Below are 27958 nucleotides of genomic sequence, written 5' to 3'. Positions count from 1 at the left end.
AAACACGCTTATTTTCTTGCAGCTGTGACCACTGCTCGTCTGATCAAGATCATGCTGGTTTTGTGGTTCAGGGAGTTATTTGGCTGATGGGTCTTTCAAAAGAAAAATTATTGCAGATGAACTGAGGCTAACCATTGTTGAACTGCTGGTGCATGAGGAGCAGACCTGGGCTAAGGATGTCTTTCAAGTGTATTTATTAGGCAGGAAGTAAGAATAAGCACGCAGAAGGCTGTGCAGGCTGCCTGCAGATCAGTGCATTGATCACTTTGTCTTCAAAACGCACATATCTGTCAAGTTTGACACTGTCTGGCATCCTATGTTTCCCTTGTGTTAATGATTGCTTACAAAAGCTTATTAATGTTAGATCTGCTGTGGCAGAGGATGTAGTTTGCAAGCTGTGTATCCCCAGCCACAATAGAAATGTCCCATTCTGGCTGCTGCTGCTGCTCTGCATTCTGACACTGTCCTCAAGCTGTGCTTTGGGGAAGAGTTGGTTTTCTCAGATCTGTGAGGAAACAGCATTTGTGCATGGAAGTATAACCATTCAAATATGGTTGTATGGGGAAGTTTGAAGACTTTGATCATCTTACAGAGTTCTGGAGAATTACCAATAAAACAAAAAAACCCCACAGTTTAGGAAGCCTAATATTGACAGGAACTCTTACGTTAGTAGTCATGGTCTTCCAGCTTTGCTTACTGCTTGGTGACAAATGAGCAGGACCACATATTTGGCTGTTTCATGATCAGGAACAATGTGATTTCTTTTGGCTTTGTGGGGAGTGGAAGGGAGGACTGAAGATCTCATTCTGCAGCAAAGCAGAGCAGCAGTTGGATGGGAACATCTCCGGCAGGGGTTCAGTAGGCACACTTATTAAAACTCATCTCTCTTCCCCCATGAGAAATCTGCATTTTTACTGAATTTAGTTATGGAAATTGAATATAAATAACATGGAGGCATGCAGCCTCCTGCTTCCTTCCTCGGTATTTGGATTAGGCAGTAGGCATTTTCTGTTCTCCCTGAAACACAAGGAGAATGTTGCTTGGCCATGGGCTGAAAGCTCCCCAGGTTGTGCATCATTTCATAGCCTTCATTACCACAGTGTACTGCTGTGCCTCCCTGCCTTGCTGCTGCACTCCTGCTTCGAGTCAATGCAGCACTTGCACTCTGCTCTAAGGGGTGGTAAGAACAGGGCTGTTATCCACTCTTCCAACCACGAACCAGGGGAGGGAAGGAGAGAAGGGCAGAGAGAAGAAGCCCATGGAACCAGTCTGTGGTCCATCTCCAAACCTGGCAGCCTCACCTCAGCTGTAAATCTGTATTCATTTCAATTTGCTTGTCAGTTTGTACTATAGAAAGAAGCAAGGCAGATCACAGAATCGTTAAGGTTGGTAAAGTTGGAAAGACCACTAAGACCATCTAGTCCAACCAGTGCTAATGCTACCTAGGCTTGGATTAGACCGGCTCTGAGGACATTTGTGTAAATAGAGGGTTACAGTTGACAACAGATGGCAATAAAGACAGCTTCAGTTGGAAACAAAGGAGAGTCTGAAGGTACATTAGATTAATGTGGCTCTCTAAGACAGATTTCATCTAATTCAACCATAGCAAAATATGAGGATGTGGAGCACACCTTTGGAATTTGTAACTTTATTGCGGAAAAAAAAATCCACTATTAACATATCTTACAAAGAGAGTTGCACTTTGGTGTCGGGCGAGTTTCCTCCCTCACCCCTTTCCCCTGGACAGCAAATGGGAACCCAGAACAGCCAGCCCCTGCCCTTTTTGTTTGGTCCAGAGATGGTTTTCAAGCTCTGCCAGCCTACACCAGTTCCAGCCAGGATGGAGTTTTTTTTTTCCACCATGAACTTGCCTCCCTTTGTGCCAAAAAACCAGCAGCACCCTGCCCTGCGGCAGGGGAACAAGCCTGTAGCTAAGGAGATTGCTCTGTGCAGACAATGCTTGATACAAAAGCTTTGGAGTTGTGACAATTGCCCTTCAGTTTTCATGCAATAGGAGGAGAGAACCAACCGTCCTTCCCTCTTGTACTGGGCACCCTTACAATAAACAGACGCAAGGCCAAAGCCAACAGCTGAACCCGAACTGCATGGCAGCCACTTGTCAGCCCTTCGCAAGGAGGAACTGCTGCCTTACTTGGTTCATCCATTTGACCACTTCTGCTCCATCTTTGGGCTTTGTAAATCATTTCAAGGGGAATTTCCCCTTTCCCCGCTAAAAAGAATAGTAACAGCACTGGAAAAAAGAGAGATACTTTTGGTAGTGAGTCTTATTATGCATTGTCTGTGGGCTCTGTGAGCACTGCTACTGAAAAAGGAGAAACAGAGGCTTCTAGGAGCAGTGTGGGAGGTAACTGTATGTAATTTCTAGCCCTTGCTGTGTCCTGTGGGAGCAACTGAGTCAGAAACCCAGTGCTCTTGAGAAGGCACATGCCTCTCTTTACCCGCAATCAAACGTGAATTAGAAAACAGGAGCCAGTATTCATGACATGAAGACTTCCATGCCACGCACTGACCGGTCTGTCTGAAGGAAGGGCACCTGAAAACCCTCAGACTTGCACTAAGAGGATCTGGTCTGTGGGTTTCCTTGCAGGACCTTAAAGCCTTGCAGTTTACACCAGTGATATTTTGAGGCAAAAGTGCAGAATCTAATCAGCCTAACACCTAGAAAGGGAAGGGAGGAAGGCACTACAACCAGGTTCTGTCCTCAGAACAGGACACTAACTGGCTCAAAGGCCAGCGTTACAAAGGAGCTTTGACCTTGTGCTGGGAGGAGGGACAGTGCAGTATTAGTTTTATATAACAGCTTTCAGAAACCAGATCCCAGCAGCAAAATGGGAGGTATCTGAAGAAAGATGTGTAAATCCCGACAGAAATGTGGACTAAAGCATTTTTAAAGCCTGGGCAATAGCTTACACTGAAAGCAGCAAGTATGGCAAACCCAGTTTTCTAATTGTGGTGAGACTAAGTTAGTGTGTCTGGTTGGCAATTGAGTGAGTTCCGACAAGCCCTGTTGAGCTAAAATCACGCCAGTGTCCTTCCAGCAATTTCTAAGCAGTACTTCTTGAGTAGTCACATAACTGTTTTCCCTTAACGAGGAAAGGTGTACATGTAGGAAGGAAGCAGGGCAGTCTGTTATCATCCCGGGAGGTGTTTCAGGATAGGCAGTGCCAAGCCCAGGACTAAAGCTGAAACAGAAACAATAACAACAAAAAAGTGCAAGGGAAAAAAAAAACAGAACTTAAAAAAAAAACCAACCAAGAGAACAAGAGGGAGTGTAAGAGAACAAATCTCCACATCCTTGGCTCCCTCAGCAAACAGCAGTCTCCTGTGCTGACTCCACCAGTGTAACAGCTTTTGCATGGCTCACTCGTCCATCCCCTCTGAAAGCAGCAGCTGTCAAGATGGACAGAAGAGCTCCATGCAGAACACGATGGTAAGGGTTGTCTTTGCTAACTGATCACCATGCTAAAAGGAGGAGGCACCTCTTTGGGATATCTTTTCTAGAAGAGCCCGGAGGAATTAGCCAGACCTGGGCTCTGATTTCCAGCATAAAAATTTCAAAACTGAACTATTTAAAATATCTAAAAACCAAAAGCCGTCTGAAAACAATCTTTCAGTTGTGTGCAAGTCAGAGCCCCCTCATTTGTCAGCAGATTGTCTGGGACCAAGGCCTCAAGGCTTTCTCCTCTGGGAAGTTCAGCCCACCAAGCAGAGGCAGCCTGGCTGCCTAGTAGCTGTAGAGTGAGAGGGGGGTGTCCTCCATCATGTCATCCTAGAAGCAGAAAAGAGTATGTTTTAATGGGACGCCTGAATAATGTACAGCCCCAGCCTCACCATCCCCTCTGTCACAGCGTGACCATTTGCCCAACCATCAACATCACTCCTTTGCAGTGCATCTTTGGACACTCGCTCTCCTGTCCTGCTGTGTGTTTTGGAGAGAAGAGTTGCATGCGTGGCTGTGGAGAACACCACTCAGGTTGTGACAACATCCACATGCTTGCAGTTAGTTGCAGGAGGGCATCAGTGCACCTCTGCAGGTTGCTGCCTCCCCACCTCTGCGCCCTTCGTATCTTTTTATATCACCGAAGGGTCAAATGCAGACAGACAGACAGACAACCTCCCCTGGAACAGAGCATTAAATTTGCTTTGTCACAGTCACAAAGCAAATACATTGGAATCCAAGAGAACAGATTAGCAAGGTGGTGTTTGAGGGAAAATTTGGATGGCACTCCCCTCTTTCTCTCTCTTTAACCTCTTAGTGTCCCTTGCAGAATGAGGGGAAGGCAGAGAGCTTCAGTGGCCATCCATGAGACTTGCCATCTCAATGCAAACCCTGGATGGATGGAGAGAGACCTAAGAGGGAGCAGGATTTGTGACTGGCATCCTTCTTCTACAAATACCCCAAACATGGCCAATTCAGTAGAAAGAGAATTGCCAGGCAGCTGAAAACCAGGAGCAAGGCAGTGCTGAGGCATCGCTCACCATGGGCAGGTCCTGCAGGCGTCGGAACTCCATGCGGCTGTTGTGCTGGCGGTATCTCAGGAAGCCCACCAAGCCCAGGATGCCCACCATGACAACGAAGACAGAGATCACTGCGATTACCAAGGGGTCAGCCCTCACTGCAGGAGAACTCGGGAGCTCTGCAAAGGAATGGGGCCAGGTGACAGTCTTCACAGTTGTTCTGCTCAGTACAACTAAGAGGCAATTTGAGGTACCCCCAACCCTTCGCAGTGTTTTGCGAGAGCACGGACAAGTGCAGAGCATTTACCTGGATTTTCATCATCACCAACATCCAACACAGAAGCTTTCTCATGCATGGGCTCCAATTGCTGCCCCACTGGAGATGTGCTGGTTGGGATGGTGGCTGTGCTGGCAGCAGGAGAGCTGGTCACAGGAAGTCTCATCATAACAGTACTGGAGGTGCTGGCAGGGGATGTGCTCCCTACAGTGGAAATGGGAGCAGAGGGCTCCACCTCTGTGGCCACTGCAGGGCTCGTTCCTGGCCTGGTTTCAGCTCTTGCTGCTGTGGGCATGGTGGTCTGCCCATCAGTCGGCTCCAGCTGAGATCTGTTGATTGTTGCTGCAGAATAGGGACAAACAATTATTTAAAAGGATAAAGTGCAAGTGCATTGTGCTGTAGGATTGGATAAGATGGAAGCAAAGTTGTAAAGAAGACGTTGGGGGACTATAAGAATAGCAGCTTACTGACAACGCTTTGGCTAGCAAGAGTACTATAGCACAGGCACAGCTGAGACACTGTAGGTGCTAAAAAGCCCACTTATTTTTCATATGTGGCCTGCACATATGAATCAACGTCTAAGCAAGCAGGCAACAGAATTAATGCCACGACTAACGGGATTTGCAGGGAGGATGCTGAACTAAGAGCACCTCTGCAGCTCAGTCCCACTGAAAGGGATATTTCTACTTCCCCCCATCTCTGGTTCCCACAAGAGTTTGTGGGTGCAGAGCCATTCAGCACCTGAAGACCCCAGGTTGTGCAGTCAGGAAAGGCAGAACCTCACCGGGCACGCTGTTCGGAGGAGGTGTTGGGGTGGCACTGCTGGCATCATCCATTTCTTCAGTTGCACTGAAGGGCTCTGTGACTTCGTGGTAAGACGGGTTTTTTTCCAGAGTACTCACTGTTGAGGCAGGGGAGGGGATTTCAGTGCTGTTAGCTGACAAGCTCATGTTGTGGTGCTCACGTTGTATGACTGTGATGCCTATGGGGCTGGCAGCCGTGGAAGCCTGCAGTCTCTCTGTCTTGGTGCCAACCACAGGGGTGGCAGAGATGAAGACATCCTCCACCTCTGTAGAGTGAACTCCAGTGGCATTGAGTGCTGCAGCAGTCACGTTTATCTCCAAACTTGTCTCTGGAACAGCAGTAGTGTCTGGGCTGAGGTCAGAGGCTTCCCTGAGCTGATGAGAGGTTGGCACGGTGTTAAGAAGAGGTGACAGCACCGCAGTCTCTGTTGTCTTCTGTCCCTCTCCTACAGAAGAGAGTTTTGAAGTGCTGAGAAATGTTTCAGAAATCCCACACTGGGAGCTGAAACAGCAAGACAGGCCAGGAGCTGAATCTACCCAGCCTGCTGACTCCAAGCCCAGCACAAGTTCACACCTGGGGGAAAAGTTCAAATAACTTCTCTGCTATCTTGGCAGGGACCTGCTATGGGGAGCCTCCTCCTTCTCTATCATAGAACCACAGCATGGTTGGGTTGGAAGGGACCTTAAAGCCACCTCAGACCCAACCCCTACCATGGGCTGGGTTCTCCCACCAGCTCAGGCTGCCCAGGCCCCATCCAACCTGGCCTCTGGCACCTTCAGGGATGGGGCACCCACAGCTCTCTGGGCAGCTGTGCCAGGGCCTCACCATCCTCTGAGAAAATAATTTCCCCGTACCACCTAAGCTAAATCATTATCTGCCCTGGCCAGAGGAATTGTAACTAATGTGAGCCGAGCTGTACAGAAGCTGGTGGTATACTTTGGCAGCTGCCTTCATGAGCTATTTATGAGCACATCATCACCATCAAGTGTGACTGGAGGAATGGAGAGCCACTCCGCCTCCCACTGGAGCAGGCAGGGCTGTGAGCAGGTCCCCCTCCTCGGATGCACTCAGCAGTGTGACAGCACACAGGAGGGAAGCTGCAAAGCCCTCACACTGCCAATTGACAGACATGGATCCCATTTGGGTTTTTGTAGGGTGTAAACAGAAAAACAAACAGAGAAATGTTGCCACACCAGGTTGGACTCTCACAAGCATTTGGAAACATGGCATGGTCAATATTTTTGCTATATGTATCCCAAGTTTCTATCTACACCACAGAGACATGACAGCTAACCACAGAAGAAAATAAAAGTACTGAAGAAAATCAATCTTTGTGCCCGTTCTGTCCATAGTGGAGAAGCACCCGAGGTGAGTGCCTTAGCCAAGAAACATTCACCCATCGGCAAAGCAGCTCACTCTGGTACAAAGGCTTTGATGAAAAACTCAGCAGTTTTGGAATGGACACACTTATCAGAGCTCTTCTCCAGCTCCAGCACTTACTAAGGCCTAAAAAAAGACACAATACATCTCTCTCCAGAGCCCTTTGCAGTACCCCAACCAGCTGCAGGATTCCAAACCCCGGAGCTGAGTGACAGAGGCGTGATTCCCTATCCCAGGGCCCCAGTCCCATGAGAGCACAAGCAGCTCAGCCCTTAAAGACCAAAAGTTTAGCACTTCTCCCTTCAATGTGTCCAGGACCTGGCTGGCTGTGGCCAGGACGTGCCATGCAATGTGCTGCCAACCCCACAGCTCCAGAGCCCATGCTGGGCAGTGCCCAGGATCTGAGCTGGGCAGAGGTGGGTGCTCCGTAAATATGCCGCTACCTGCCCCTATGCAGCAACGCACACAGAGCCACGCTGTTGTTGCAGGATAAACAGGAAAGGCGGTGGCCAGGTGCCCAGCCAGCAGCAAGCCTGCTGATGTGCTGCTCTGAATAGCTGGCCTGTGCTGGGGCTGCCTCCCATGGGCTGGTAAGCTGTAACTGGGGTAGCGCAGGGAGAAGATTTGGGAGAAGATGTGTGGCACGAAGGGCTGAACAGCACTGAAATCCTTGTGCCACTTTTTTTTGGCTAGGAACAGAAAACCAGAGGGAAACAGAGTGAGCCCTGCAGAGGAGCTAGCATCCCTGCCAGGAGGTGCTGTGGGGCAGGGAGGTTTGTGGAAAGAAGCAGCTCCCCTAACTCCACTAGCACTGGTAGAGATGTTAAAACTGGCAAGTATGGACAGGTTGGGCACGGGAACTCACTAAAGTGCCTTGAGCACTGCAGTAGATGGCACCTGATTAGCGTGTCACTGAGCCCACCATCCCAGCTCAGGAAACAGAGGAGAGCCGGCAATGAGGCCGAGCTCACACAAAACCTCCAGCCATTAGGAGGTGATGGTGAGAATATGGAGAAAGAGACAAGACACACAGGATGGACAAAGAGATGAAGGACAGTGAGTAAACCCCGATCGCTCTGAGGCAGACAGACAAAAGATCACCGTCACTGCGTGCCCCCTCCCAGGAGTGAGGGCACACCCAAAGCCACCAGCCCGGCCTTGTGGAGCACCAGGGAAGCACCTTTATGTGCTCTGGTGTCAGCTCTGGATGCTAAAGAGCACAAGCACCAATGGGTTTTCCTTCAGCTTTAAAATAAAAATGCCTCTCCACAGTTCGCATTGAGATGCGTTCTGCTGCTGCTTTGATTCCCACCATTTTGTAGTGACAGTGGGCACCAGCTGCAGCCCACACCCACCCAGTTTGGTGCAAGCCCTGCAAAGCAGCGGGGCAGAAGCCGGCCCTGTTTCTTTGGTACCCAGCAGCTCTGAAAATCACGCCCTCCAGCCCAGATGCTGCTGCTCCATCGCTGAGCAATGAATGACTTCAGCTACTTATCAGCTACTTGCAGAGGTGCAGGTCGGAGCTCGTCACTCTGGCATCCTCCTGGAGCAGCTCTGCTTCCTGCACCAGGTGCCAGGGAGGCTGTGGCTGCACTGCCTGAGGCATCATCCTCTCCATCTCCTGCAAACAGGAGGGAACCAGGCCCCTCTGCCTCAGGTAAGAAAGGAAGGAAAGGACTCAGAGAGGATGTTTCACCTTCCAAGGCACAACAGTGGTCACCCTTGGATCATAACAAAGCAGCAACAGCCATGGTGCGAGTGAAGGAGCCAGGCCAGCTGCCAACTTGCTGGGAAGCAAGGATCTCAGAGCACGCCGGGGCAGGGCAGGAGGGTGTGCGGCTCCCAGCAGACATCTCTGACTGCAGTGACCTCTGTCTGGGAAACAGGAGGGGAAGGAAGTCAGCAGCCTTTGGAAAGAAGGGATGCGGCTGTCTGAGAAGCCCCTGCATTGGATGAGAGAAGGATACGCTCCCACTTGTGGGGCAGGGGAGGCTCCAGGCATTGCTGATGGACCCCCACACATCAGCCTGTGCTCCCACCAGCTCTGGAGCAGACGTGGTATAAATATGCCAGAGTGAAGGAAGCCAGCTCTGCAGGAGACAGGGCTGTTCCTGCTGTGTTCTCCCTGCCCAGGCTGCAGGGCTGGGGCCAAGCAAGGGGCTATGGAAGGTCTGTATGTGGATGTACAGTGTCCTCTGCACCCTCCTTCATATCTCAGCCAGAAACAGTGGCTCCCCAGGAGCCAACACAAATCTGACCCCAATTCACCACCATTTCCAAAGTCCCTTTTGTAGTAAGCCTAGGGTGAGAGGCACTAGAGCCACATGCTCTAAAAGGGAAGGCAGTGGCAGCCTGGCTAAGGGCTGGAAGAGAGCAGAGCGTGGGGTGCAGCCTGCAGCCACTGCTGCAAGAGGCTCACAGGGCCCCCCAGAAGAGCTGAGCACAAAGAAGGGAAAGGATCCACCCACAATTTTGCAAGGTGCTGTAGGATCAGGGATCTCTGATGCCTGCAATGGCTCCCACACGGGACATCACCGCCTGCACTCCCTGCAACCAGCTGCCTGCACAGAGCACATCCAGCTGCACCTCCCCAAGTGCTATTTTTGTGCACTGAATTCAGTTCCCATTGAAGTGTAACAACTCACAAACAATACAGCAAAATGCAAAATTAATGCAATGATTAAAAAGTAACCTCGCATCTCAGCAATTACATCCTCTTCCTTAGCAAAGTACCCCATTAGGTGTAGAAATTATCTTTTGTTGCCAGTTATTATATTTTGATGGTTACCAACCAAGGGTAATTAAAAAAACCTCTTCAAGGAAAGAGAGCTAAAGTATAAATGCAAACAAAGCCAGACAGTGGGATTTAAACCCAAGGCTCTCCATTTCATTGAGAAGCAGAGCTGGAATAGCTGCTGATCAGACAGTAGCCAGCCCTGACCTTTACACTGTAACTCAGAGACCAGAATTATAGGGCCTGAGCAGCAGAGGCGCAGGTCTACCTTTCAGGTAGGGCGACAGGGACACCATAACGCAAACTCCCAACTGCTTTGGGATCCTCGTCCCTGGTCGATACCTTGTGAGACCTCAATGGAGGTGGGATGCCACAAGGTTGTGTTTGCGGCAGGCTGCAGCGCTTTCCCTACCAGGGCTGATGCCAGGATTGTCTCCATGCCCATTCTGGCAGACAGGGGCTGAACAGGCTCTATCTGCTGCTAGAGGTCCAGGTATGAGCAGTGAACCAGGGGAGTTGAAGCATAGGTGTCAAGTGCCCAGCACGGCTCTGGGAACCAGCCAGGCCAGGCACGCTGCAAAGGGCTGTGGTAAGATACAGGAATAGAAAGGTCTCCTGACCCAGGAGCTCCTTCCAGCACAGCGGGGCAGGAGGCCTCGAGCTGAGCACGGGACGGGGCTCCGATTAGATACGGGGTGCTGAGCGAGTGCAGCGCTGGCAAAGGACAGCCCAGCACCCAACCTGCCCAGGCAGGCAGCGGGACACCTCCCCAGGGTGGTGCAGATGCCGGGCCTCAGGTGTGAGCCCCCGGAACGGGGGGAGGGGAAGGGGGGGCAGGAAAATGTCAGTGCCACCATCTTATTTGGTAGAGCTGCGTTTGGGATGGGTGGCAGAGAGGGAGTTGTGAGCAGAAAGGAGCAGCCCTGGAAACAGTGCTGTGAATGCCAAGCATGGGCTCTTCATGCCAAGAGAAGCCAAAGAACAGCACAGACACACCTGGGGCGGGTGGTGGTGCTGGGAGGTGTTGGGATGTGGGGTAGCAGCCATCTGCGGAACCCAGCAGCCCAGGGGTGCACGCACCGTGCCAGGATGGGGAGAAAGGCATGAAGCCATGCTACAGGTCTGCATGGAGCTCCTCCTCTGCTCCCCCATTCAGAAAGGGGGGCTTACCCCAGGTTCCCCAGACAGGGCAGCCTGGGCTGTCTGCATGGCCACTACCACTTCCTCAGCCTGCCTGGCAGGGAGGTGCCAATGCTCCCATGCTGTTCACTTTGTGCCTCGGTAGAGGACTGAGCTGTGATGAAGACACCTCTGCCCAGAGACTGCCTGGACATTTGGGGGCACACATCCTCAGAGCCTCGTCCAGGTCTGTGTGTAACCCCAGTAACCACCACAGCAGGAGGAGATCTGGAATCAGCCAGCCCCGGCCATGATTACCACAGGAGCCACAGCTGCAGGGGAGGAAGCACTCATGTCATTAGGAGAAAATTAATTAGCCAGTTGCCTTAACAGCAGCCCCATGTCAGCAGGGAACCCAGGCAGTGTGGCGTGAGCTGGGGGAACCTAGGCACCAGGAATCCTGCCCTGCTCCAGGACCTTCCTGTCCATGGGTACCAACTGTGTCTGTCTTTTGTGCTCTGCCTCTCTCCCCATGGCATGGAGGAACGTGGCCAGGGGAGGTGAGTGCTGCAGCCCTGCACTGTTGGTGTCCTGGTGGAGGTGGGGGGCACCACCTCAGGTTGAGGACCAAGCTGTGGCTCAGTGCTGGGAGCTGGAGCCAGCCAGGCTGGGGCTGCCTACTTCCCTCCCTCTAGTAAAAAGTGGTAAACTCACTGTTAGATCTGTGGGCATGCAGATGGGGTTCATATGCTGATGTTGCTCCCTACCCTGAGCTGTCTCCTCTGCTTGCTCAGTAGAGGAGAGGGGAGGCAGTGCAGCACCCAGCCCAAGATTACCCTGGGATTTTATTTTTAAGACTGATGGTGCTGGAGGAAGTGGATTTCCGTAGGCAGTGAAGAAAGGCTACATTGAGAGCTGGGGCGGGCAGAGTGCGGGGGATGCAGTGGTGTTTGGCCCCGCAGCAAACATGGAGCAGGGCCAATGAGGACCAGCACCAGGTGCAGGGCAGAAACACATCTGTGGTGCTGGGATGAGCGCAGTTCCAGGCAGTTTTGGCTTTGGGGCCAGGTGCTGGGGGACCCCTTCCACCTCTGCTGAGCTGGTGGGGTTCTCTGGTGTTTCACCATGTGGCTTTTCTTTATTGGTGGCAGCTCTCCCGTGCCGCCTATTTCACAAAATCTTTTCTCTCTCAACTGGGTCTGGGGTGAGGTAGCGGATCCAAGAGCTGTGAGAGCCAAACTGTATGGGTGCCATTTCCTGGGGCCACAAAGGGATGCCGGGACTGGGGCACTGAGCACGAGGCAACACAGGAGGAGTGGAGCACAAATTTAGTTCGGCCAAATCCCTGCGTCTGGGATACGGCAGCCAGGGGCTCTCAGGAGCCCCCTGAAGGCAGCTCCCTGGGTACCCCGACGTGCTCGGAGCCGTGAGATGGGGTGAGCGTGGGGCAGAACGGCTCTCAGCTGCTGGGAACCCCGCAGCCACGCACTGCAGCCGCATTGCCGGCAGCCAGGAGCCTTCTGTTATGTGCCTTCCCCACATAACAGGTGGGTCTGGGGCCACTTCCCCGCGCTCAACCCTAGCCCCACGCTAAACGCCATCCGGGGCTCAGAGCCACAGCCCCGCGGGCAGCACCGAAGGGTTCGTGCCACAGCCCCACGGATGGTTGCCAGAGACAAAGTTGGGTTCACGCCTTCGCCCCCAGCGCTGCCCTCGCCGTGCTGTGACCCCCTCCCCCCGTTCCCCAGGGGAGCTGGCTGGGAGCTCTTTGCTTTATTCTGTTTCTTGTTTTCCCGGCAGCCGAGAAGAGGAGCACGCCCGCTTCCCGCCGAGCCCCACGCTTTGTCGCTGCCCCGCTTACCGGGACCGCCGGCGGTGCCCCCCACCCCCAGCTCGGGGCGCGCTCCCACCGCGTGGCCGCCGGCACGGGCCCACGTGGAGCCGCGGAGCTCCGGCCCGGGAGCGGCCGCCGGGACGCGGGGCTGCCGCTTTGTCCCGCCGCTTTGTCCCGCAGCATCCCCGCAGCGCGCGGTGCTCTGCCCAACTTTCGGGGCCCGCGGTTCCCATCTGCGGTTAAAGAGCTGCTCCAGCTCCGGTGCCGCGAAAGCGGCGGGATCTCCCACCCCTCCCGGCTCATCGCGGTACCTGGCAGGGCGCAGAGCAGGCAGCAGGCGGCGGCGAGGCGGAGCAGGGCGCGCCGCGTCCCCTCCATGCTGGGCCGATCCGCGCTGCCTCCGCCGGCGGCACCGGGGCGGGACTGGGGCGGGGCGGGCGGCACGTGGGGGCGGCCCCGGGCACGGACGCGCGGGGCGGGAGCCGCCGCCACTCCCAGCGCCCCCGGCCCGTCCGGTCCCCGCTCGGCCTCCGGCACCCACGGTGCGGTCCTTCCCTGCCCCGAGCATCCCCGGTCCTGGTACCCCCGCCGCGGTCCGTCAGCATCTCCCGAGCCGGTCCCGCGTCGCTTCTGGCGCACCCAGAACTACGCTTCCACCCCACGGAGGGATGGAGGTGACGCAAAGTGGCATCGCGCTGTAGCCCTGCGCTGCTTTGGGATGCCCTCAGCTGTGGGCAAGGCTGGGAGCGGGGTGCTCCCGTATCCCTACTCTGGGCATTCAGGGTGCTCGGGCTCCCGGAGGCACCCCTGGCCTTGTGTCCCTTCTGGGCTCTGGGCAGACCCTTCCAGGCACTGTGAAGGCCTTTCCCCAGATATTTGCTGGGTGAAGGAAATCCCAGCCCGATAGCAAACCCAGATGGCCACCAGGTTGTCCCTTCCTTCCTCTGGTGGCATTTCTGAAGAAGCAGCCCCACTGCAAAACTGCCCATGGCCAGTCCCCTACAGCCTGTGCTATTCTCTGGAAGGCCCCAAAATCCCCGTTCAATCCCCTCGGCCCCACTGCTTCCTCTCCAGCCCCAGGGCCCTGTGTGCAGCTGCCGTGAGCTCCAACCTGCCCCCACCACTCTTGGTTTGAGGCTCCTCCTGTACAACCCTCTGCCTATGGGAGTTGTGGCTGAGCCCGCCTCGGGCTGGGTCCCTTCCATCCCATGGCACAGAGGAGGAAGGTGGAAATGGGGACTTTGTGCACTGAGCACTTGCTCCTTTTGCACCATCCTGCAGCTTGGGAGTCTCGGTAGCTCTGCCCCCCATCAGGGTCAGGTGGAAGGGAGCAGTGGCTGTGGGACCGTACCCATAAGATCTCATTCTCTTCCTCAGAAATTTGTTTCTGGCCACTTACTGCCACCAAAAGAAGATGTACTGTTTTCTGGCATCCCGTTAAAGAAGTAACTAGGCCTTTGAAAGCTTTCCAGTTCATAAGGGGAATTATTTTACATGTCTTTATAGCATTTTGGTACACTGAGAGAAGCTGCAGAGCAGCCTGGCTGTGATAGTGCCTGGGGTGGTGCACAGCAGAAGGGAGCAGATGGGGCACACCTGATCAGCACATGGACCAGACAGATTTGAGCACTGAAGAGAGCAGAGGAGTGGGAACAATTCCTGAAATAAAGTTTCATACTTGGGAAATGCAGCATCGACTTCTGCTTCTCTCAGTGCTTTATTTAGCTCCCATCCCGTGGCTCCTGGCTGGCAGCCAGCACAGGGAGCAGCAGGGAATGGCAATGTTGATTGTTCTAATTTAATAGGAAGAAGCAGGTAATAGAAAAGTGGGTGGAATATAGTGGCAGCAAAGGGCCTGTGAGGACAGGCTTGGTGCTGGAATTGTGTCCCCATGGAGCACTGCTGGTCCTGCAGGGCTTGGCAGCTCCTGTGTCGTGCTACTGGGCAGACCCACGTTTTTGGGATGAATGGTGTTGATCAGCATGGGGCTGGTCATCGGCAGAAGGGATCCTCAGCAGAAAGCAGGCTGGGAGCTAAGTGGAGCAGAAGGGAGAAGCCAAGGTGAGTCATCCTCCTTGTCCAAGCCTGCAGCATTAAAACTGTGTTATATCAAAGGCAAATTAAATCTCACAAGTCAGAGCTGAGGAAAGAGTATTTGTCGGAGCAGAGGGTGCTGCTGGGTGGCTTGCAGGCGGGTAGAAGGAGATTGGCTCAGCAGCCCCAGATAGGACAACTTTGCTGCTCCTCAATGCAGAGAAAGCTGCATCCATCTATTTTTAATATCGGTGACGCAGGCAGTGAGCCTGGCCTCAAGCTGGGAGCTCGCTGTCTCCCCATGCATCTGTCCTGACTCATCTTCCTCTGCGAGGGCCCTGCGCTGCTCCATGACCCAGCAAAGGAAGAAGAGGGAAGCAAAATGGGTCCAAAAAAAGTAAATTGGAGAGCACAGCTCTAGGGATAGTGAATTGTTTGGGAAGAGGAATGATAAACATCAGGCTTTCACTCGCTCTGAAGCTGGAAAAATTATGGGATTGAGAGAGCTGAGTGTGTCCAGGGGACTGCTGAGGAGAGAACAGCATCCCAGGAATGCTTGTTGAGATCCTAAAGGGTTTGGAGCATGACTGAAAGCCTGCAAGGATCTCACGGCACCTTATGAAATGTCCACCTATGACAGGGCTGGAAAAGGGACAGTGTTGATGTTAGACAAATTCCAGGCAGTCCCACTGGGATCCTACTCTCTGCTCCACAAAATGACTCAGGAACTCCACTGGTGTAAACTGGAGCAGAGTTTGACCAGTGCTGTTTAACGAGGGTGTTTTTCCTTGGGGGGTTTCCTCACATGAAGTACCTCATGGCCTCAATCTCTGGGATGCCTGTTGTTACAGCAGTGCTGTGAAGTTGATCCACTGCCTTCATCCTCCAGAAGAGGATAAAGACCATCCCCTTTTCTAGGCACTGCTTTAATTCCATCCCTGCTGAGGGCAACCCCTGCTCTGCTGCTGCGGAGTAAAACTTGTGTGGATACATCACAGCATCTTTCTCCTTGGGAAGCAGAAATCTCCGAACTTCTCTGCCTCTGGGGCATTTCCAAAGCCCAGGGAAAAAGAATTCCCCCTCCCATGCTCTCACCCACCTCCTCTGATGTCTGTTTTTATTGCCGCCCCATGCATGAATGGCAATGAAATCCTTGGCTGTGCATTTGCCAAACCGGTTACATTTACAAAGCTGAAGTGATCTGTCTGGGGAAGTGTCAGAGCAAACCACAAACCACAGGAGTGCTTTTGGTGCAGCTGATCCTCGTGTGGGACAGCAGAGGAATATCAGCCCAGCTCCTGGGCTGCAGGACCCCTGCTCAGTGCCAGCGATGGACCCCAAGCCCAAAGCACGCTGTGACATCTGCAGGGTACACCCCTTTCAATGTTCATTTTCCTCTCTCCAGGAAATGGAAACTAAAAAGCCATCCATCTTCTGGAGATTTTAATTCTGTGAATTTGCTGGAGTATTTCTGCCACCTGTAAGGAGGGGCCGGGGGGGATGTTCTCACGTGGAGTTTCTGCTGTTGTTGTACACACACGTGTGGCCAACCATGCCTTTCTGCTTTCAGAACTGGATGTTACCAGCAAGACGTCTGCAGGCCACAAGCAGAGTTTGGCTGGAAACGTTGGCACGTTGGCTGGAAAGCAGACAAGGTGAAAGTTGTGATGGCGAATCGAGGCAAGGCGCGTTCGCTTGCTTTAGCTCTGGGATTGGCTTCCAAAAGAAGAAGTAATGAAAAGCTGCCACCAGGTGTCACCTCGAAGCTAACTAATAGCTTCCAGGCCGGCAGGGTACAGAGATGGAGCCGAGGGACAGCTGGGGGCTGGCGAGTGACCGCAGGCACCGCGATGCTTCGGAGCGTGCTTCGTAAAATCTTTTCGACTCCGGACAGACTGCCGCAAAACGTGCAGCGCCGAAATGTCACAGTAAGACGCAAGTTGTGGAAATTCGGTCTGCCTAACATCGCCACGCCGAGCGGGGCGTTGGGTGCTGAGGTGCTGGCAGAGCTGAGCGGCTCCGCCTGTTGTGGCACGGAGCGGAACGCGGTGCGTGCGCTCAGCGTTGCTTAACGGCTTCATTACAACAGCTGTGCCGCACCCTGGGCCGTCATTAGAATATGGGCTTGCATGCGTACTCGATGTTTAGCAATTGGAGGCGTGGGAAAATTGCTGCCAGCAAAGGAAATCCACAAGGAAAATGGAAGGATCCGCCCCGGGACTTCCGATCCTCAAGCTTTGGCAAGGATGGGGTCAGCGAACGAAGGAACCCCCACGTGTATTGCGCTGCTCTTTTCCCCGCATGCCTCAGAGCGGAAGCCCGGGAGCAAGGAGCAGGCGGCCCGGAGCACGAGGGAAGCGCCGCGGCCAAACGCTGAAGGCACGGAGCTGGACAGAGCACGGGATCGACCACACGGCGCCGGACACAGCGCCCCGAGAACGGGCCTGCGGCGCCCGCTGACAGCTTCCCGCCCACCGCCGCCAATAAACACACGCGGATTGGCTTTCTTGCCCGTCCGTCAGCACTTGAGCCGCGTTGCTATTGGCTATCTCTCTTATTTATAACCCGCCTTCAAAGTCTGGCCAATGAGAGAGAGGCGCCCCTAGCAACGCCCCTCTCCCTTCCCTGTCACTGACTCCCGCGATTGTCTTGGGAGTCGTTGTCTCTGCTCCTATTGATCCAGCCTCCTGCCTTTCAAGTGTATCTTGACCAATTAGAAGCCGGTACTCACGTGGATTACCTGCGAGTCCCTCCGCCTGCCTTTCCCTTCTCCATTGGCCAAACGCCACCGTCCATCAAAGCCTTCCCGACGTCGATTGGTTGTTTGTAGAAGGCGGCTAGCGGCTGGGCTCCGCCCCTCTCTGTGGGCGGCTCAGCGGCCGTGAGGCTGGCGGCGGGGCCGGGCGCGTGAGGAGGAGGCGGAGGCGGTGGAGAGCGAGGGCGGAGCCGTGGCGGTCGCGGGTCCCGCAGCTGGGTTCCGTCCTCACATGGGGCCCCCTCGCTTACCGCAGCGGCTGGGCAGACCCTCACCAAGTCGCTGGGAGACGAACAGGTCGCCATGAGTGCCCGCGCCGCCCGCAGGCCCCGCTTGCGCCGCCGCCACCGCTGCTGCTGCTGCTGCTCAGGTAACGGACGGGGCCGCGCGGGAGGGGCGGGGTGGAGCAGAGTTGAGTTGAGCTGAGCTGAGCGCCGCGGCGGGCGGGCGGCAGGAGGGATCCCGGTCTCGTGAGGGAGCGGAGTCCGGCAGCACCAGGAAGACGGGCCGCCTGGGTGGCACCGCCTGAAGGCTGCTCTCGGGGCGGGCAGGTGCAGGCGGGAGGCGGAGGGGCCGCGAGGAAACTGCGTTCCCGTCCCACGGTGAGGGACTTGGCGTGCGGGTCGGTGCCCAGGCACGCGGGGATCGCCTGCGAAATGGTTGCCGAGCCGGGAGGTGCGAGCTTGGCTCCGGTTTTGCTATTTTAAGCGCTGCCCTACGTGAATCATGGGTTAATGACAGGCTGGAACGTTCAGGTGTGTGCACATATGTGTTTGCGTGGTGGCCCTCGGATGAAGGGCGGTGTATACATGTGGGAGATCGCTCCTAATGGTGCGTTTCTTTGAGGGTGAGGACTGCTTTTGCTTTAAGTGCTGAGGACTTTCCTCTTGCATATTCTGACAGGTACCCCGGCAGTTAGGTGAAAGCTGAAACGTCAGGAGTGCTGCCTGCAGCTTTATTTATGCTTTTGCTTTCTGGTCTGCCCTCTTAAAATGACCGAGTGCTGATATTTACACCAATCTGTGAGCAGTCTTTATGCTTCAGCTGGAAAAAAAAATAACCAACAACTTTAAATAGAGGTCAGAGTTCTAGGATATTTTTATTGTGTGCAAAATCAACAGCCTTACAGTTCCATGGACTTAATTAGGCAGTGGAATTTACAACCTCAGATAAGATGTTTTATGAGAAACTCTGATATGCCCAGTGGAACAGTCGTAAACCTTTCTATTTAGTCATCATTTGTGGAAATTACTGTTGCATACCATATCCTGACAGGCCAATAAAAGCGTCATTTTCTGACTTGAGCGGGACTGCAGTGTGCAGCTGTAGACACGGCTGTTATTCCACTGTCCATTTCGTTTTGCTTCATGATCAACTGGAGCTGAAGGTAGCTGGGTGTGTGCCTGTACCTGCTGGCAGTGTGTGCTATCCTGGTTTTCATTTTGTTTTATTAACTTCTGTGCTGTTCTGTTAGGGTGAGCAGCTGGTGGGGGGGGGGGGAGGGGGGGGAGAGAGGGGGGCAGAGCAGAAGGTAGGGACAGAGCAATCCTTGCTACAGCACTTAATATATTTGGGACTGCAGAATGAGACGGTTGGTCCAGATGAGATGTTGTAACACCTTCCAATTCTATATATATGCTTTTGCCATTGTGATTCTTTACACAAATGACTTCATAAATTCCTGGAAGAAATGTCGGGTTAAAGGAGGGGTCTGTTCCTGTGCCTGCTGCGGAAGAGTGAAGCTTGTGGTTCCCTTGCATCATAGGTTTCCTTTCTGTATTATTACGCTAGCCAAGAACCTTGCATTTGCACTATGGCAGAGCTTTTTATTTTATCCTTGCGCTCTTCTGGGCAAGATCAAAACCAGTCAAAATTGACAATTAATTCCTAGCTGTTTTACTGCTTATGAGTACCCTACCATGTCCATTCGAAGTTGTGCATTTATCAGTAAGTACATCTGATAATCAGCTGCTGTATCCCAGTGGCTCCATCTGTTGTCTGCAGCCAAGTCCTCTTTTTGACTTAGTAAGCTTCTTTTCATATGGCCCTGTCACTTTTTCTTAAGTTGAACACACTTCTGGTAGTGCCTAGGCCACTTTTATTTTAATGTGATTGTCCCATCAGTTGCACTGGGTTGCAGTCATAGCTCTTGCAAGCAGCCTGCATGTGAGTTGAAATAACTTTGCTTTTGAAACCTGATGTCATACGCTCCAGGTCTGAGACTAGTCCTGGTACCCGGGGTGCTTGTGATTGTGTAAAGACCACCAGACTGCAGGATCTCCAGCACCGTAACAGCAGCAGAGCTGTTTGCATTTCTCACTGCGAAGATTCATAAATAAGTTAGTTGAGACCATGTTACTGTTCCATTTGTGCAGCCGGTATCTGACGTAAGTGCAGGACTGGGTGTTTCACAGTAACTTGAGCCCTCGGACACGGACTGGTGTTCCAGCTGTATTTTAATGGTAGATTATAGAATGCTTTTTAAGTATCTGTGGAGATGGTGCTTTTAGATGGAAAATGTTCAAATACTGACCATCTTGTATGACTATGAAGGGTCAGTCGGGCATGAAACGGAGCCGGCTTACTTTATTTTTCTCCACTCTCAGTCACTGCTATTCTCTTTCCTTGCCTTTGCTGTAGCAAGTTATCTCGTGGCTGCATTGAAACAACTGCAGGTTGCTTCCTTCCACAGTGAGAACCCCTGGGTGCAAGAGAGCTGTCAGCCCTCGGTGTACAGCTGGTGGAGAGGCTGAGGGGGAGTTCCTTGACTATGGAGGTTTTCCAGCACTGCTGGTACAGGAAGGCTTTGATGCACTTTGTTTTTCTCAGTGCCAGCCTGCTGACACTGGCTGGCTGGAGCAGCTCCTCAGCATCCTTACTGAGCTCTGCAGAAGCATAGGGAATGCTGCTGTTTGATTTTTGCCATATATTGCCATTTTCCTGCTTTATGGGTAAACGGGATGTATTGAAATTATCCATCTGAAGCAGCAGCTGTGCTGAATGTGATCTACTTGAGTGATGGTTTGACTGTAACGATGTTTCCCATCTGGCTCATAGTCTGTGTGCACCGCGGCTCGGTGTGGCTGCAGCCAGGCTAGGAAATAAATATGTTTTTGTTTTTTGCACGAGCTCAGTTTTGCATTATATTTGGACCTGAGAAAGTGTTGGCAGTTCCTTACTGTGATCAAGTGTTTTTTGTTTGTCTGGTTTTTTTTTGCCTTTTAAACACATGCCAGCCTTTATACCTGTGCTTTGTGTGGGTGTTTTTAAACCGACCACCTCAGTCCTGAATCCTGCACCAGGTTAATGGCTTGTCTCTTTTTGGCTTCAAAGTTGGCGGCAGGCACAAAAGAAATGAACTGTTTGTTTCGGCTCGGGCTCTCGCAGAGGTTTGTTTGCATTACAAACCCGTGGCGCAGCTCTGCGGCTGCCGGTCCCGTGGCTGTGTAACCATTCCTGGGCCAGCACGGGTCTCCTCTGAGCAGCATCAGCCCCGCTGTGTGCTGTGTACGTACCTGCTGGAGCTGGGAATTTCTCCCAGCAGGGGAGATACAATTAAAGCAAAATGTTCACAAAATAGAAATAGAAAAGGTTGGGTTTTTCTCTTTCAAGTGTAGTGACTTACCTGAGCACAGCAGTTTCTGAGTGAGCTGGGCTGAGCATCGCACAGCTGCGGTACTCATAGCTGCCCTGCCTGTGCGTGCTTCTTCCAAACACTGGAGGCCAAGTTACAGCCAGCCCGGTTACTGCTCCTCTGTTAGAGGAACGGATAAGAGTACGTAGGAACAAAGTTGTGTAACGCTTGCTTCTCTTTACCTATTGAATGGGATTTCTCATGTTTCCTTTCCAAAGCAGTTTTTCCCCTCTGCTCTAGGTTAATGACCTCAAAGTCAATTCAGTCGCTGGAAGATTTGGTTCTTTCTGATCGTTCAAAGCTTTTCTGCAATTTGTACGTTACTGCAGTGAATTCTTTTTTTTCCTTTTCTATTTCCCCCAGGCTGTTTTCCCAAGTGGCACTTGCCAGGCTAATTCCTCCATGTTTTTGTAGTGCTGGGTTTTAAACTGCGTTGGAGATGAGTTTAAATAGTTAACTCTTGGCAAATGTCTTATGTCAAAGCTTTGGCATCCTGCTCTTCAGAAAACCTTTTCAAATTAATAACACGCATCCACCAGATTTATTGCTTTCCAGGCCGACTGCCTAGCGACAGTCTTCTGTGTCTAAAAATGGCTGGTGTTGTTGTTAAGGCCATCTTTTAGGAAACTTGGAGTTTGGCTTTTAAGTGCAAGTGTGCGTGCCTTATGAAGATACCGGGGACACAAAGTGTTTGTCCTGAGTTGTAATGGTTCTGGAGGGATCTCGTGTTGTGCCCTGGGGTGTGAAAGGGGTGCTGTGGAAGTTGAGAAGCCTGACCCGTTTTTGTGCCTATAAGAAGTGTAAAATTGGAAGCACTGGTGGATGTATCTCATTCATTCAGTGCCAGTGTGCAGGGTAGAACTTGATGTGCTTTTCTGGGGTTTCCATCTTTAACTGTTTGCCAGCTCAGACATCGGTTTTGAGAGCCAAGCCCTACCTAACCAAATAACTGCCAATGGTGTCTGTAGTTATAATCATTTCTACAGTTCAAAAACCAATGCGTTCACACAGTGCAGAAACTGATCTTAATATAACATTCACTTTTTTTGTTTGTTCTTTAGATCAACACATTGAAATGCTGGAGAGGAGGAAACTGCCTAAAATTGTGCTTTTTCAGTCCTGTAACGTGGCCGAGCAGGGCAGGCGTGCATCTGGGGGTCTGTGTTTGTAAAATGTTTTGGCTTGGCATGGCGCTGTGCGTTTTTGTTGGGGTATGGATGTCAGAAAAAGTGGTCTGGAAGCTGAGACTTTATTGGGAAGTGTTTGTAGAGTGCTCCATGTCATTTCTTAGCTGGGAGTTGAGCACAGCTCAGGAATCTTTCAGCTAAATCAATCTTAAAAACAAACAGAAAACCGGCCATCCAGCAGCGCTTCGTGCTGCAGCAGGGCAGCCCTGGGTTCTGCTCGGCTCACTTTAATTAATCATACAAGGTAGTAAATTAAAGTACCTCAGACTGACTTGACAGTCAATTAAACCTTGGTTGATTTGACTGAGAATGTGATCATTAGAGTAATTGGCCAAAATGACAGGAGGCCGTCTTGGAATTGTGCCCACTTGAAATTTTCCTCTAATTCTGTGTATGCAGTCCTGGGCAGGAAGCTGGGCAAATGGGACTCTATCCTCATAATTTCCAAGGATTTTGTGTAGCTGTCTGGAAGTAAGGCAAACTTGGGCAGGTAGAAATGAAGGAATGGGTTACTTAAGAATCCAGATGGCAAAACCTTTTGGGGTTTATGTTGTGCAAAGTGCTTTGAATCTCTTCTTTCACTGTGAGATTTGTGTAGTTTTGCAAAGTTCACCATGTGATTTCAATCAAAAGGATGTAAATGGAGAGCTGAGCTTTTGTTCGCGGTATCTGGATGCTTAAGACAGAGTTAGGCTGTTCTTCCTGCTTAACAGCACTAACCTAACTTGTGTCTTCCTCCTGTTAGAAAACGCCAGTCTTCTTCCTTTTGTTTCTGGATCTGTTGCTTTGTCTCAAAGCTCGCTGCCCTGCGTTGCTGCTTGCTGGGCTGCAGTGCAGATGTGTGGCTCCTGGGTGTTCTGGGGGTGTCTGCGAGCCTCAGGGCCTGCCTTGTAGGAGGACAGATACCAGGTGTCACACTGGGCATTGCTGGACTAACTCTTGCTCCTCTGTTTTCATCAGTCTCCAAACATACTTGCATGCTTTGTTCCAGGCAAGGAACGGTTAACACCACTGTTTCTTGCCTGTCCTCCTTCCACAGATAATTCTTCATCTCCTTGAAGAGTAACCAAGTGTTAGTTCACTGTATATGGATCAAAAGGAATTATTTAAGTATGCTTTGGAAATTCCTGGGCATCTTCTGTGTAGTTGAGGAGGTTCTTGGGGCTATTTCTTCTCAGCTGGGGAGATATGAGACTTGATCTTCCCATGGTGCTTCTGTACCACTTCCAGACCTTCAGGGCTCTCGGGGCAAGAATATGAGGTCAGAAATTGGAAACTGATCTTCTCAGTGGCAGTCAGCCACGCCAGAACATTAGATACGTTGTGCTGTCATCTGCAGAGCTCAGTGAGCTCACGCATGTGGGACTCTGCACGTAAAATGCTGTAGGAATACCACAACGTGGGACTGGATAGATTACATTTTTGTAAACAGGCTCTGGTAAGGCTCTTTATCACAGCCTTCATCCTGACTCATTTAGATAGATAAATGATAAGATACTTGAAATAAATGCCGTCACACACCTTGGAAATATTTCTTTTTCCTTTTCGGAGAGGACAACCTGAAATTAATTTCATGCAGCTCAACAGTGCTTACTTCTGAAGGCAGGGAAGGACTTTCTGACGTGCTGGCACAGAGCATCTCTGAAAGATGGGTGGTATGTAGGATGTATGTAGCAGAACTGCTGTGCGTTCAGGGGACAGCTGGTGCCTGTGCCTCTTTGTGTGTGAGCTGCTCCTCACATCGAGTGTATTACTCAGCTTCTTGCCTCTGTGTAATACAAGTCTGCTCCCTGCTTCCTTCAGGTGTTGTGTGTGCTGTGCTGGGTTGCTGTAAGTGAACAGTTCAGCGTGGGAAAGATGGATAACCTCCTGAATGTAGGGTTTAAAGGGGGGGAAAAAAGTAGGCCACCTGTCAGGTTTGCCAGTCCAAGTTGGATTTGATGGGCTCCAGTCATCCTGATTACTTCATCATCCTCTTACAGAGAAAAAAATTCCCTCACTGTTATTTTTTTTTTTCTTCCCTTGTACTTTGGCAAATGTATCTTATTTCCTGTGTTTTCAGTTGAGCTGAAATTAATAGAGCTTTAAAAAGTGTGCTTGGGGAGAATTGTTCTGGCAGTTTCTTATAAGAAGACTTTGTTTTTGTTGCAGGATTGCTGATGGGTTTTATACATTTGTGGACTTGATCCTTGGTGGATACAAATCTGTGTTCTTACCAGTTAAGGAATTGGTCTTGGAACGTGCATAGCTGGAAGCTTTGGAAAACAGAGGTTTTGGTTCTCCAGCTACTGTTATTGACAGCTAATAGTTTTCCTTAAGGCAACTGAAAGTTGATCTGTTTTTTATTGTTAGTGATCCTTTGTCCAGCCCCTCATGTGAAATGAGTTCTTGTTATAGCACTGCATTGGTCACCAGCTGCTGTTGAAGCAGAATAGAGTGTAAGAGTTTGTGGGTTTCCTTCTGCTTAGTTGTTTGCTTTAGCAACCAGAACTTGGGGGAAAAAAAAAAACCCACCAAAAAAAAAAAGTGGAGTGGGGGATGGTTGGGTGAAAGTCCTTTGTTGTCATTTAAAGATCTGAGCTCTACACCCATCAATTTATTTGCAGCCAGAACATAAAGTATTTTCAGGAAGCCAAAAGAAAAGTTAATTGGATTGTATTTTCTAATGATATTGTGGGGGTGGGGGTGTATTTCTTTTCTTTTTTTAAGCTCTACTTGAGTGTCTTCTGCTTTTTCTGTGTTCCCTCGCACTGGTTAGATTGTGTTGGAGTCCTATCAAACTTCATTAGATGTGTTTATAATAACCTCAATTTCTTGCATTTCAGCACCCAGCAAGAGGTGAGAAGACAGCAAAGTCCCTAAGATGTGAGAAGTCCTCCCTTAGCGAAAGAAAACCTTGTTTTCAAAATGGACCGAAGTAAAAGGAATTCAATAGCTGGATTTCCACCTCGCTTGGAGCGTGCTGAGGACTTTGATGGTGGCACTGGAGGAGATGGAACTACATCCCAGATAGGGAGAGTTTGGACCTCTTCGTACAGAGCCCTGATAAGTGCCTTTTCCAGACTTACCCGTCTCGATGACTTCACGTGTGAGAAAATTGGCTCTGGTTTCTTCTCTGAGGTGTTCAAGGTGTGTGTTCGGTTCTTCTGCCCATGTTGATTGCTTCCTGTTTGGTGCTGAGAACGTGTGAGAGTACTTCTTTCACTGAAGTCAACCATTCCTATATTTGCATTTCTCTAGCTAAGTGAGTGATGAAGAATTTGCAACTCTCAAATACTTCCTCAGCTGTTTTGCATCACCTGCGAGTTAGCTGGGGAGTTGCAGAGGGTATTTGGGAATTCAAGCTACAAAACTATTGGTCTAACTTTTGTTCCCCATAGTGTAGCGTGTTACAGAATCATGAAATGGCTTGGGTGCAGTGGGACCTTAAAGGTCATCTAGTCCCAACCTCCTTATTAAACTCAAATGACTGATTCCCTCATGTGTAAGTCTGGATGTCTTTCGTTTACCTTGATTCTTAGCTCTGTGGGATTGTACCCATTCCTTTTGCCAGTCTTTTGCTTCCCAGCACTAGATGCACCTCTGAATCAGTGAGTGATTTCTGAATTTGAAACTACAGAACTTATTGTACTGAAGTTAGTAAAGTTAGCTGCTCTTCTCTGTTCCCTTTGCTTCTTGTTATGCTGTATCTCTAACCCAAATAATGTGAGATTGATTTTGCAGTGTGTACAATGAGCAAGAAAGTCTGAGGTTGTCGGTGACTTGCTGTTAGAGTATTTGCAAAATGATTGAGGCCATTGGAAGGCAGTTTTGAAGTGCTCGTTGTACTTGTGCTGTCCTGACGATTGTGGTAAGGCCTATTGTAGAGGAATGGGATGCTGAGTTTCTTCTAGGCTTCCAGGCATTGCAGAAATCACTTGTTTCCTTGTCTTAGTTCCTGGCTTCAAGTGAACTCGCTCTCCAGATCGTTTCCATTTCAGTGAAATGCCAGAAAGCTATCCTGCTGCATATGCTGTCTATTCCATGGTACTAAATGTCATCTTTTCTTTAAGAATTAAAGCCAAGAAACCTTTTATCCCGCTTTCCTGCTGTGAATAGATATGTGAATTAGAAAATGTATGTTATGTTTCCCAGAATTTATTTCCCAGAAGACATTCCTATCTTCATATGTACCTCTCTCTCCTCTTGTGTGAAGGCAAGTTGTTAATTGTTTTTTCTTTTGCTAGACACGTGAAACTCAGTTTACACTAACTCCAATTTTTATTTCTTTCAAAATAAAGAGAAGAGGGACATCAAAGTTTTGTATGTTGAGACTTCAGATTGAGGTGTTGCAGTCAGACAGCTGCATGCTGTGTGAACATATGTCCTAGGTGAAATAACTATGATGCTCTGTCATGGCTTGGTGAGAAACACTGTGGTGAAGCACCCTGGGGCAAGATGACTGCATGCCCAGCAGAAAAGTAAGGTAATTAGAATAATTAGGAAACAGAAGTAGGTGGGGGAAAAAAAGGTGGTTAAAAGCAAATGTAAATTTCCAGGATATGCAGTTACTGATTTCATTAAGAATATCTCATTTTGGGAGCACTTGCTTTACACAAGTGGTGACATACAGAGGTTTACATAAACGTGTTTGAGAACTTCTATTGATTGAGGAAAAATCCTCAAAAAAAAAACTGACTTACCTTCGTGTGCACAAAGAAGTCTGCTAACTTTAGAACACCTTTCCCTGCCTTTCTCCTTACAGCAGAACTGAGCTGGACGTCCTCTCGTGTAAGTCTGCAATCAGCACCATTGCTACAGACGTGCTTGTAGTCTGGGTATCTCGTGTCTGTTCTTTCCAGAAACAACTGCAGACCTTCTGCAGGGAAACAATGTTGATACTTTTCAGATCAATTTAAGAGAGATCTCTCTGCAGTTTTGGCATAAAGTGGCAAGAGCGCATTATGACCTTGTCTTAGATGTGGTTCCATACTCAGGCAAGTTTCTGTTCTGCTAGTTTATCAGTGTGACCACCTCTTTCATTAATCTCACTGAGCTGATCAGATTTCTTTCAAGAACCTTGATGTGCTTCCAGGAAGGAGGGCCTCATGGTTTGACACAGTAAAAGTTCAGTGTGATCTGCAGGCTTCCAGGTAAACATTTGAACTTGAGAACAATCCAAGATAGTTCTAGATTTACTGCGTGAGTAACTTAGAAAAGCAATGAGGCTTTCCTTTTAAATTGGTAACAGGTATTTAAAAAACAAAACAAAACCCTTGTATCTCCAGAGCTTTTTAAGTTATTCATTTGCCTGTTTTGTGAATATCATGCATCAGGTTCGCTCAGGTAGTTTATCAAAGAATACTTGCCCTTTTTGAGGATTTGAGGTCGCTGTTTTGCTATGTAACTCACAACTGTTTTCACTGATTTGTTCCCTTCCATCAATTCTGTGGAGCCTCCTTGATTAATATGATCTTTCACAGTGGATAGAAATGCTCTCTTTGAATACGTTACAGCATGAATGTGTGTACGTAATGTGTGCTAGGAACAGTCGTCCTGCATTTCTAGGGCACTTTAACTCATACAAATTAAGCTTTGTGGTTTATTCAGCATTAAATATGAAGTTAGCATTTTGATTTTTGTCAGCTGCCATTACAGCAATTCAAACTCACTTGAATGCTAAATGTTGTAGAAATTAGTTTTGAAAAATGGAACTCTATGAAACCAGCAGCAGTGTAGTTT

The 27958-nt window shown here is 50.4% G+C and overlaps 2 protein-coding genes across 3 annotated transcripts in view; one reads left to right on the top strand and one right to left on the bottom strand.

The window, feature by feature from the left end:
* Nucleotides 1-1632: 1632 nt before the first annotated feature.
* LOC122181592 (uncharacterized protein KIAA0754-like) lies at nt 1633-13020 on the bottom strand. The gene is made up of 5 exons (XM_042874153.1): nt 12939-13020; nt 5541-6005; nt 4787-5098; nt 4501-4658; nt 1633-3790 (listed from the first exon to the last, which is right to left on the bottom strand). Exons 1-5 carry the CDS (start codon nt 13003-13005, stop codon nt 3746-3748), a joined length of 1047 nt encoding a protein of 348 aa, XP_042730087.1. The 5' UTR covers nt 13006-13020; the 3' UTR covers nt 1633-3745.
* Nucleotides 13021-17593: 4573 nt separating this feature from the next.
* The window catches only part of TESK2 (testis associated actin remodelling kinase 2), a 68252-nt gene continuing 57887 nt past the window's right edge, over nt 17594-27958 (top strand). The window contains exons 1-2 of one of the 2 annotated variants that reach the window (XM_042873536.1): nt 17594-17786; nt 25063-25366. In XM_042873536.1, coding sequence (XP_042729470.1) covers nt 25145-25366 — 222 coding nt within the window. In that variant the 5' untranslated portion in view covers nt 17594-17786; nt 25063-25144. Of the gene's footprint in view, nt 17787-17957; nt 18019-25062; nt 25367-27958 lie in introns of those variants that run through there. The other variant, XM_042873537.1, reaches the window with a different exon arrangement.

Source organism: Lagopus leucura, unplaced genomic scaffold (genome assembly GCF_019238085.1).
Source record: "Lagopus leucura isolate 7727_CA_CO unplaced genomic scaffold, USGS_WTPT01 Super-Scaffold_100009, whole genome shotgun sequence".
In the NCBI taxonomy this organism is placed as follows: Eukaryota; Metazoa; Chordata; class Aves; order Galliformes; family Phasianidae; genus Lagopus; species Lagopus leucura.
This window is presented reverse-complemented; position numbering and strand designations above follow the sequence as displayed.

Excerpts from the sequence above, each read along its gene's own strand:
- LOC122181592 (XM_042874153.1), bottom strand. The coding sequence starts at position 13,005 with ATGGAGGGGACGCGGCGCGCCCTGCTCCGCCTCGCCGCCGCCTGCTGC. Across the intron at positions 6,006-12,938 it reads CCTGCTCTGCGCCCTGCCAG|GAGAGGGACAGAAGACAACA; the intron begins GTACCGCGATGA and ends TCTCTTCTGTAG. Across the intron at positions 5,099-5,540 it reads TCCTCCGAACAGCGTGCCCG|CAACAATCAACAGATCTCAG; the intron begins GTGAGGTTCTGC and ends CCTATTCTGCAG.